General features: G+C 44.8%; 1 protein-coding gene and 1 long non-coding RNA gene across 2 annotated transcripts in view; both read right to left on the minus strand.

Annotated features, from left to right (window-relative positions):
• Positions 1-7,804, minus strand: part of zfyve9b (zinc finger, FYVE domain containing 9b) — a 14,526-nt gene extending 6,722 nt beyond the window's left edge. Inside the window, exons 1-10 of the mRNA XM_008299479.1 lie at positions 7,741-7,804; positions 5,513-6,265; positions 4,976-5,178; positions 4,302-4,413; positions 3,462-3,584; positions 3,122-3,277; positions 2,758-2,982; positions 2,590-2,672; positions 2,373-2,477; positions 2,137-2,287 (exon numbers count right to left, since the gene is read on the minus strand). Of these exons, the coding sequence (XP_008297701.1) occupies positions 2,137-2,287; positions 2,373-2,477; positions 2,590-2,672; positions 2,758-2,982; positions 3,122-3,277; positions 3,462-3,584; positions 4,302-4,413; positions 4,976-5,178; positions 5,513-6,265; positions 7,741-7,804 (1,975 nt within the window). The remainder of the gene's footprint in view (positions 1-2,136; positions 2,288-2,372; positions 2,478-2,589; positions 2,673-2,757; positions 2,983-3,121; positions 3,278-3,461; positions 3,585-4,301; positions 4,414-4,975; positions 5,179-5,512; positions 6,266-7,740) is intronic.
• Positions 7,805-8,226: 422 nt separating this feature from the next.
• Positions 8,227-8,914, minus strand: LOC103370420 (uncharacterized). Its single transcript, XR_520889.1, has 2 exons — positions 8,807-8,914; positions 8,227-8,590 (listed from the first exon to the last, which is right to left on the minus strand). It is a non-coding gene; the product is annotated as an uncharacterized LOC103370420 (long non-coding RNA).
• Between the last annotated feature and the right edge of the window lie 2,216 nt (positions 8,915-11,130).

Genomic DNA, 11,130 nt, shown 5'->3' on the forward strand with positions numbered 1-11,130 from the left:
CAGACAACACCCACCTTGTCGGGGGAACTGTTCCGCCAGTTTGCGCAGGCTGCTGAGGCTGTCGGCTCCCAGCTGACTGAGGATGCCGGGAAGCATCTCTGTCAGCTGCTTGGTCTCGGCGTGTCCCGTGATGGCGAAGGTGTTGGCGGACAGAGAGGCCTGAACTTTGGGGTTGTTGAAGTGGATCACGCTGCCGTCGTCCTTGATCATGTTCACCTGAGGAGAGAAGACCACTCAGGTATTAAGGATGCGGCTAAACATTCGAGTGCCAGAATGAAACAGATAAATGTTTAAAATCTGAAGGTAAACCCAACTTACCTCCTCAATTCCAGCAATATTGTTGACGGCCAGCTTCTTTAGTGAACTCTGAAGCTTTTTGTCATCAGCGGTTGCAGTTCTGTGCACCACCTTCTTCTTCCTGCGCGCAGAGCCCTGAAACCACAACCACAGACACTTGAATTTGGCTGACAAAAGTGACCGTAGCAGAAGAAAAATAAAGTCACGAGGAGAATAGATGCATAATTGTACTTTAATCCTTTAATACAAGGTTCTCGTGAATCAATAACTTCTGTTTTCAGCCTGATAAACGGCTCAGTGCTGCCGTCTATTAGGTGACTTGGCATTGCTTGTTGTTGTTGACAGATATTTAATCTGAATCCTACGGCTGCTTTTGTTTCACGTTACGCAGCTAAATAATGAATTTATACGGATCTGATGACATTTTTTATTGCAAAGCCAGTTTAATTTATATTCAAAAAACGTTGAAGCAGATCAGAGCTGGTTGAGCAGAAGACCTCTGATGATCTGAGATGAATAACTCAGAAGGGAATCTGAGGACATTGTTTGGCATTTCTGTTTGAAAAATGACTTCCTGATTACTTTTCTTCCCGTGAGCAAATTGATTAATCGTCTAATCAGTGAGCTGATGTTCCACAGCCTACAGCAGCAATGACTATATAATTAATCAGATAGTTGTTCTCTATTAAATGAATCAAATCAAATCAAATTTATTGTCATTTTGCTGTACATACACAGTCGTACAGGCAAGATGAGAGAGCGTTTCTTCAGGATTATTCAACCAGAATGCCCGTCTGGGATAAGACACTGAACGTTCATCTCGTTGTCTCCTGAAGGTGACGCTGCGTCCATGCGTGCCGCCATTCGTTGAACCTGAGGAACCTCTTCAGGTCCTGGTAAGTCTTCAGGGACACAAAGACACACACGATGGTGTGATGATGGTGAAGCCGCAGATGCTGCCCGGAGCTGTCTGTCTGTCTGCATCCCCTCCAGCTGTCTGTCTGTCTGGGATGCTGTCATGGAGCCATGTTTCTGTTAAAGCAAACACACAGCAGTCCCTCCACTCTCTGCGGGTTTCTCTCAGCAAACTCGTCCAGCTTGTTGTGGAGGAAGCAGACATTGGAGAGTAGGAGGACGGTCCTGCTGGTCTGGAGGGGATAGCCTTTAGCCTAGCATGGATCCTGGCTCTCTTCATCCTCCTTTGTTTACGTTCGTACCGTTTGTGCTTCCTTCTCTCTCGGGTAACTGTCGGCGTAGTCTCCGATCGGACTCCGTGTTGGTGTAGTTTCTTGTTTATTAGGATCCCCATTAGCACCAGCATAAGCATCGGCTATTCTTCCTGGGGTCCACGTCACAACCGATCGCCACAATTCCAGCGCCGTTCACTGTCCTGACGCCCAGCAAAGTCTCCTGGCTGCAAGTTTTGCGGAATGAACGTCTGGGATAGACAAGACACTTAAAACGTTGACTTTCGTTNATGTATAATTTATATATTATAAAATGTTATATAAATATATGTATCAAATTTTACAGTAACATTGTGTATAAAGTTTTTTAATAACCTGTATTTGTCAATTTGAATATTATTAATTTATGAATATTTAAAATGTTTGACAATATATGTTTATATTCATTTTATTTTATTTTACTATTAAAGGCTTTAATTGTAGATGCTTGGATAAATATAATTATTATTTATCTACGTGTGTATCAACGTTACATAAAAACCTGTTGCATCGTAGATCTAAGATCTTGTCAGTCAGTCATGAATGCTCCGATCACATGACATCAAATCCAGTTTCTGCTATCTTGATGTCCCCTCCGGCGCTGTGACGTTACCTTTGCGTGGCTGATTGTGGATGCTGATGGCTTGTGTCTGATACTGGCCATCGTCCGCCTGCACACAGATGAGGTGGGAGTCTGCAGTCTCGTTGAAACACGCCCCGATGGCCAGCACGTGCTCATTGGACTTATTCAGAGCCTTCATTAGCTGAAGCCAGACAAATGGGTCGAGTATGAGGAATGAGGATTGATTTAAAGCACATATACAATAGGACTAACTCTGCGAGACTTACCTCGTTATACCCGGTGGTCGGTATCTTTATGAGGGTCCTCTGAGCCTCTAGATCCACAGTGAGCCCCGGCACCATTGGTAGGCTGTAACGGTAATTCCTAAAATCCTAAAAAAAAATCAAAACAGGATCAACATTTGTTATAGGTAGAAGTTAGAACACCAGCCTTCTACTGATGACGGGAAATGTCATAACAGATGTTGCGAAATGCTGCACTCACCACTAGTAGTCTCATTATGGTGTGACCTATTTCCCCAAACAAGGGCTTCCTAAAGCGCACGCTGTACAGAGGACACGGGTAGACTGGAAACAAAGACATAAACCAGGTAACTGAATGGGAACTCTGCGTCATAACGGCTGCAAGATTTCACCCGATCATCTGCCTTACATCTGTACTCGGCCCCGAGTCGCAGCATGAGGCGCAGGGGAAAAGCTTTGGCCCAGGCCACCTCCGCTCTGTGGACCAGCAGGCCAAAGAGGTAGGGCTGGTTGGGCAGAGGTAGACCTTGAAGGGACTGCAGGGTGGAGCGAACGTACAGGAAGCCGGCGTGCTCCTCGCTGCCTAAGAATCTGCTGCCGAACAGGGACAGCGACAGGTGTTTCACGACCTTCCCTGCAGGCGCAGCGACGAGAAGGACAGATGTGTAGAGATAAGAGAGGGAAAAAAAAAAAACACTTTGAGGGAGATAACGGAGCGACCGGATGTTTAATCTTTGCCTGTGCAGAGGCTTCGGTATGTGTGTGGCGCTGACCTGACAGAGTGTCCCTGTACAGCTGGATGAAGTGGCTGAAGATGTCTTTGGGGAAGCTTTTCTCTTCGGGCAGGCACTGCAGCAGCACCACCACCTCCACCTGGCCCACGGCGTGCATCCCCTTCGTCGTCACACACCAGCACTTCCTGTTGACATCTAACACACAAACAAGGGTCTGAGAGGACGTTTTGGCAAAAGAATATTCCAAAAGAGAGACGTGCATTCTGGGAGTGTGGAAAAAGGAAACGTAATGCTCTTTTCTTTTAGAGTTTTAAGATCACTGCAGCCCATTTTAGTTATGATACGTTCTCTATGCATTTTAATCATAGAAGGCACATACAGTTGACCAGCTTGACCATAGCGAGTAGATTGGCATTGAGGACGAACACCAGCGGTTTGGGTCTGCCGCTCTCCAGCTCCTGAATGAGCAGCATCTCAGAGGGCTGCTCCTCCACAGTGTAATCTGAGGAGAAAATACAAATACAGTTACACAAGCATGAGATTAATCCACAACTGCAACTGGAATGAGCCCCTCTCTTTTAAATTCTTTTCTAATCTGCTCCCCCCCTCAAAAAAGAAAAAAAAACGAGCTTCATAAAAGATTCATGTTTGAAAATGAATTCATAGCTGTGTGAAGATTAATAACGATTGTCTAAGTGCGGCACTAAATAAGAGGCGAAGACGGGCAGCTTTTATTAATGCTGTTATTCTTAGACGCCCCTGTTTAACCAGGCAAGACGAGGGCCGCGTCATTACTTGGAGTAACAGCATTAGTCAGAAGTTAGACTCAACACGTATTTTCACATCTGGGGGCTGCCTGGCTTTAATTTAGCGATACAGTCAGAAAAACTAGAAGAAAGCAGCGGGTTGTGTGCACGACGTGAAGCAGTTGCATGAAGCTGGATGTAATATTTGGACTAAATTATACTCTGTTGTGCATAAAAGGACACAAATTTCTGCAGGAGTCTGGTCGAAAGCTGCTGCTGTACTTCACTTCCTCGTAAATCTCCTTCTATATCTGCACCATGCATGCTGTGCCAGGCATTACAACATTAAAAAAAAACTGCCAGAATACATCTCAAGGTCAGAAAAATACCCTCATCGGCACTACCATGACTACAAATCAGTCTCCCATATGTTTGACTCTCACTCTCAAGCTGCAGACTGGAGCTGGTCTTACCTCCTTTGACTCCTGTGGAGGTGAGGATGGGCGGGAGGCCCTCCAGGGGAATGAGGTTGGCAGAGCTGCTCACTAAAGCCGTGGTGCCCCAGCCGTAAGGACCACAGGCCTCCTGGATGAAGATAAACTTTATAAATCCCAAAGGAAACGCCAGATATTGCTCAGATAAAACACAAAGACATAAGAAATGCAATAAGATAGAAATATGATACATTAATGAAATACAATAAATGAGCGAAAGTACGGCAGTAAAAATTAATGCAGGCAGTCACACTGAGGTAATAAATATTATCACACGTGATAATGAAATGTTGCTGAAAAATGAGATGAAACTGAAATACTGCAGAGTGTTGGACATGAACATGATGCAAACCAGAGTGAAATCTTACACATGAAACGGAAATATTGCACCTGAGAAATTACACATGGCACATAAATGAAATGCTACACATGATACTGATACACGAAACTACTGAGAAAAGTAATATTGCAACTAACATTGATGTCAATTTAAATGTTTTATTTTGAATTTAGATTAATTTATTCATTTTCGTTGTAAGGGTCCAGGGTTTTAGCTGTAGTTCCTGCAGAAAGGTGAGAAGTTATGCAGTCCATTTTTACCAAATCTACGATGCCTCTAAATCACAGCAACAATTCTCTGTGTGTGAACCTACGCTGATGGACGTCCCATGCGGCCTCGAGCTTCTCCTGAGCTGCGGTGAACCCACAGGACTTCTCGCCGGACCTCCCAGCGCTCGCCTCATCAGCGGGGAGAAGGAGGGTCCCCTCACCGGCGTGGTCGGAGCAGACTCTGACTGCTTGTTGGCGAGGATTTCATCTGCAAACCACACCCTCCTTTTCCCCCTGGGAGGCGTCCCTGAAGAGAACACATCAGAATTACTCACAGGTTTCTTTGTTTTTTTTAAAGAAGTGCGACTTGTTTTTTAACAGCAACAACGAAAAACGTGTGCTCACTTTTGATGAGGGTTGAATGACAGGAAACACAAACCCGTCCCTCCTTGCCATCCAGATGTGTAAGTCTGAACTTCAGACTGGAGCAAAGTGCACAAAAAACCTGACGACACACACATGCACATGCACACGCCACAGAAGGACACACACACATTTCACACATCAAGTTAAAGTTCTCGTCAAAAATTTGATTGCACTGACAGTAGACCTCTGGATTTTCCTCACCTTCCCACACGCACGGCAGTGGTGCCTCCTCTTGGTGAACGTGAACTTGACGCCACACTTCATGCAGACCTGAGCTTCAGCATCAGGGATCCACACCGGAGCCACCTCCCCCAGGACGGAGCCTCGATCCTTGGACAGGATGCCGATGGGGCTGGTCTGGGACTCGTTATCAGGATCCACAGGAGAAGCTGCACACTCGCCCGTCGCTCCTTCCCCACTGGCTGCCTGGGCCTTGCTGGTTTCATCTCCTTCATCAGATCTGGTCGTCTTCACCTGCAGCTCCCTGGCCTCCTTCCCACAAGTCTCCTCGGGTGAAGCTGCTGCAGTCGCCTCCGAGCTGCAGGTTTGCTCTTGCTGCCCGCTTTCCTCCACCTCCTTCTCCTCAATCACCGAGTCCTCCTTCGATGGGAGAACCTGGGGCTTCTCCTCTTCATCTTCCGGCCAGGCGGCCTCGGCAGGGCTCAGCACCAGAGGGCTGGAGGACGCCTCCCGCTCGCCCCATGTGGAGATGGCGGTCACAGTGCAGCTGCCTTCCTCCAGCTGGGAGTGCGAAGCTGTTTTGGTGGGATACTCGTACGGTTTCTGCTCACACGGCCCGAATGTGCTTCTGATCGTTGCATCCGAGGCGGCTTTGGATGGAGACTCCGCTCTGATTTGTCCGCAGCCCAGTCCCGGTTTCGACACGTCCCCATCTTTGAGCACCAGGAGGCAGGGCCTGTTCAGCCAGTGGTGCTTGGTGTCCTGCAGAGACGGATTGTCTCCTTCATCTGTATCGAGGAGGAGCATAATGATATCATCAATGTCTCCCTTTCTGTCAAGCGTGAACACACTTACAGCAACAGTGATGTAGTCATGAATGAAGACTCATTAGCTGGAAAAGCTGTGTTCACATGAGCTAAGTGGCCATTAAGTACAATGTGATAATTCTTCCCCGCACCTCTGACAGCACCTCACAGCTTTCAGTCACCACTGAACGTCCTTGAAAGGTGCGTCTGAGCAGATCACATTAGGGTTGTTTTTTTAATTTTTAAAGTGCTTTATTTCGACAAAGTATTGACACACAGCCAGTTGTGGAAGAGATTGATGATACCACATAGCTTAATGGTTCCCCGGAGAACAAAAAGTTCAATAGCGGCTCTGTGTCTAATTGGCTCTGTGCAGCACCTCACATTAAAGGCTTGTGTGTTTGCAGGTGTTCTGATCCAAACCCTTTTTGCTGGAGCACAAACAAACATACAATTCTAAGTATGGAAAGAGATAATAAAACAGTTAATTCTGACTCTAGATCAGTGTTTTGTCAACATGTGAGGCACTACATGTTTAACTGAACCCACTTAGTGTGTGTGAAACGACTCCATGCATGATTTCTACATGATCTTCTACAATGAGAGCAAATGTTCCCTGTAATTGCAGCCAATTACTGCTTCAATGCCCTTCCCAGCAAATTAGCAGCAGGCAATGCAAAAGGCTGTTAATGCGTGCAGAGTTGATGTTTCATTGAGCTGCTGCCAGTGATTCATGAATAGTTATAACTCCTGCAAGAGGACTCATCAATTTCTGCACAGATGTGTGTGTGTGTGTGTGTGTGTGTGTGGTTTTAGTACAGAGGGGGGTAAAGGGAATATTTGATGGAAAGGATCGTGCGTAAAAATGTGGTTAAATTAATTTCCCTGATTAAACTGCATTGCAGGTCTTTTCATCCCCACCAAAAAATAAATAAAAGAGGGTGGCGTCGTTTCTACTGTGAGGATACAGAGTCAAGATTTCTCCCCCCCTCCAAAAAAAAAAAAAAAAACAGCGGCGGCGGAGGAGGAGGCTGCACCGATCCGCTTCACTGAGCGCTTCGCTTCCCGGGACAGTGACGCAGTCCGACACACGTGCAAATGTTTAATCCGCTCGCAGGCACCGAGGCCGGCGGCAATGCGACACTCAGCCCGCATCCCCCCCGTTACATCAGCCCGGGCAGGACACTTCAACCGAGCTCATGTTTTTTTTTTTTTCGGCGGAGGCTCCTCGGGACTCTCCGGACAGCGCGTCTATGTGCGCAACACACGCACACACACATTCGAGATGATGCGGTCTATGCGCGCAGCCAAATGCTGGATCAGCGTTTTTCTGTGACAAACACAGACGCGCAGCATCATCATCCTGTAACGCGCAGGCAGTGAATGAGGAGTAAAAAAAAAACACACACACACACACACATCATCCCCACCCCGCTGAGATCAACGCAGTTTCTTACCCTCAGTTATCGCTCCCAGAAGGCTTTCGTTCTCGTCATCCCGCGCAGAGAAGAACTTCAGCATTTTATCCGGTTACATCCGAGGGGAAGATGGATCCAAGCAGCAGTGCCTTTTGCTCACAAGCGGAGGATGGGATGATTTCGCCTCTCTTCTCTCTCCCCCCACCCCCCCACCTACTCTCTGTTTTCTGTGTGATCTCCCTCCTCCTCCTCCCCCGTGTCTCTCTGCAGCTCTTTGAAGAAACTCAAGAGGTGTGCACAAACGTCCCTCCCCAGTTCGCCGTCTCCAGCAGCCCCGCAGGACGACGCGCAAGCCAAGACAAGCCAGCTATGACGCCAGATATGAAAATCCAGCCATCTGCACAAGCTGTCATCAAGTGTTCCAGCAGACTGAGTGCAGGGTTTCCATTCAGGACCACACAAAACCTCCTGCTTTTGTAGAGGACAAGAACATCAATAAATCCGAGCAATGACCACAGCACCATCTAAAAAATGTTAATCACCTTTATTTTGTTTCATAAACAAACAAACAAAAATGTCTTAAGACTTGCTTTAATGACCACTGTGATCCTGACGATGACTGACAATGTGGTTGAAGGGATTTAACCGTTTACCTTTTCTCTCTCATTTTTTTTTTAAGTGCACAAGTCAGTCTGACTGGGACATCCGTGGGTCATCACAAAATAGAAAAGTCTCTGGGGTTTTCAGGGATAGTGTCTGATATGTCTGGATAACTAGACTTTAAAACACAGGGGGAAGGTTTTCTGGCTTCCTCGCAGTCCAGTCCACATGAATCTCATGTGTCAGTTCGCTTCGTTCTTCGACGCTTCGTCGAAGTTCTCCACCAGATCTGCAGAACGGAAGCACGCATTTAAACACTGCATTCGAGGAAATAGTGCACGATGCTGTAGTGATTAGTTATTAAATTAAATGTGCTCAATTTTATTAAGTTTTATAGGAATCACTGAAGGGAAAAAAAGGCCAAACTCTGTGATATCTTTATGAGAATTTAAGTGTGTGGTTTAATAATTAATAGGGAAATGTTCTGAGGTTTAACAGTCCATACCTGGAACATCATCATCCTCTTCCTCGATGTCCTCTGCCTTCGGAGCCTTGCTGTCGAGAGCTGACGTGGAACAAACAAAAAAAGAGGCACATTATTGATGTTCTATTGACTTTTCTGACCTTCCTGTAGGAAACACACCCACAAATAAAAGTATATTTACTATTTAAATGGCTCAAAATCTCAATTTTGTCTCAACTGAAGATAAAATAAGTACAACATGAGAACACCTGATCAAAATCGTAACAGAAAAAAGGAAACAAATCAGAAATGAATAGACCTTAACTCCACGTATCACACTAACTATTAACCCCGAGCTCATCCGCAAAGCTCAACATTTTAATCTGCTCCATCTTTTTGAGAAAACCTTGATTTGCAGTAGATATTTTCACACATTCAGTAGATTCATCAGAGCAACCGAGCGAGACGACCTTTGTCAGGGACGAGAACTAGAACCTAAAGTTACACTACAAGAACAGGACGTCAATTTCTAGTCTTTGATTAAACTCCAAAACTCACCCGTGTGTCTCAGTTACATATTTATAGCTTTTTCTTAAGGCTTTAAAATGGTTTAGATGGGACTTGATAGTATTGCTTCCTCTAAATTATTAAGCCAAGTTGCCATTTTTAGCCGCTGCATCAAAGTGCTTCCAAGTTAAAAAAAAAAAAAAAATTGTTGGTGGTAGAAGTTAACCAAACAAGTTTACGTATTAGGATAAGACCCTGTAGGAGGTTTATGGTGTGATTTTACGATTACTTTACATACTTGGAGTCAAACCTTATGAATTTGACATAAAGTTTACTTGATGATAATGCGTATTAAGGTGCTATTAATTATGCAGAATAACCTAACTACTGTAATAATGTAGCTGCAAGGTGGTTCAGTGGTCAGCACTGTTGCCTCACAACTAGAAGGTCGCCAGTTAACGTCCCAGTGAGGACACCCAGGATTTTTCTGCATGAATTTGCATGTTCTCCCAGTGCAGCTGGGATAGACTCCAGCACCGCACAACCCCAGTGAGGATTATGCGGTGTATAGATAATGGATGGATGTAATAATGTAGCTCAGACCCCACAGTATCATAAATAGAGAACTCAGCCCAACCACTATAAATATTAAAGCTAAGACCTAACAGTGTTATTAAGTATGGTTATTAACCAGACAGATGTAGAACTAAATCTTAGGATTGTACAAAAATACACATGAAATATACAGAAAATGTGCAGATCTAAAAGTCTCTCTCTATCTAGCTGCAGTTTGAGCACACCAGCTCTCCTCCAACTCTGCTCCAACATTTTAAAACTATTCTGTGCAACACAACAGACAGCTGTGACATACAGTAATTCACACAGATATCTTTCAACCATTTCTGAAGACAAACTACACAGAAAGTTTCACCCTGTGAGCTGATTTGTTTGGATTTGTAGTTGTGTTACATATAAAAACAGCCAAACCCACAGAGGAGCAGCAACCTGAGACTGAGGCGATGCTTTAACTCTTCAGCACAGCAGTGAGCCAAAGCAAACAGCCAAGACAACAGTGGAGTAGTTTCAGGCAACCCCGTCTCAAAAAACATTACGTTGTCCAATAAAACTGCATTTTCATGTACGTCTGCATTGATTCTCAAACATCCAGGAAATTTCAGGTGCTTTAGTAAGAAGCCTCCTTTAGGTTCTTGAAGACATTTCACCTCTTATCCCATAGGAGCCAACTGAAGAAGCCTCTTGGATGAGAAGGGAAACATCTTCAGGAACCTAAAAGAGAAATCCAGCTGCTCTTTGCTGAAGTTCCAAGAACTGCCATAAATATTTAAAAAGAAATACATTTATCCATGAAACTGTGGCTTACTAGGAAAGGCTTCCAGTTTGTAAGAGCCACAAACACATCAGAGTATTTACAGTGTACTGAATAAGGGTCTGAATTCTTTTGTACCTAACAGATCTCAGCTTTAGATGTGAAAAAAAATTTGCACTGTTATTGTAGCGCATTGAGTGTCGCTTGATAGAAAAACAGCAGATTTAGCTATAAGGTGTGCAAAAAGTAAAGCACTTCCTGAATTTGTTTTAAATAAATACAACCATCATAATCATCCCAAACCACAAAGGAACAGCTGCAAGTGTTTGGGTTTTCTTTGGAATTAAACTGTTGTCAAACTGAGGTGTCGGGTATAAAGGTTTCTACCTCACACAAAGTGACCTATAGGTGCTTGAAAAGGACAATTCTGATACGTCCCTCTTTTTTTTCCCCTTAAGTCACAATCAAGCTGAGTGACATGACAATGCTTCCTGCACAAATGATTTCTAAGTAGTACAATTCACATTTTCAC

Source organism: Stegastes partitus, unplaced genomic scaffold, assembly GCF_000690725.1.
Source record: "Stegastes partitus isolate 25-593 unplaced genomic scaffold, Stegastes_partitus-1.0.2 Scaffold1421, whole genome shotgun sequence".
Taxonomy (NCBI): Eukaryota; Metazoa; Chordata; class Actinopteri; family Pomacentridae; genus Stegastes; species Stegastes partitus.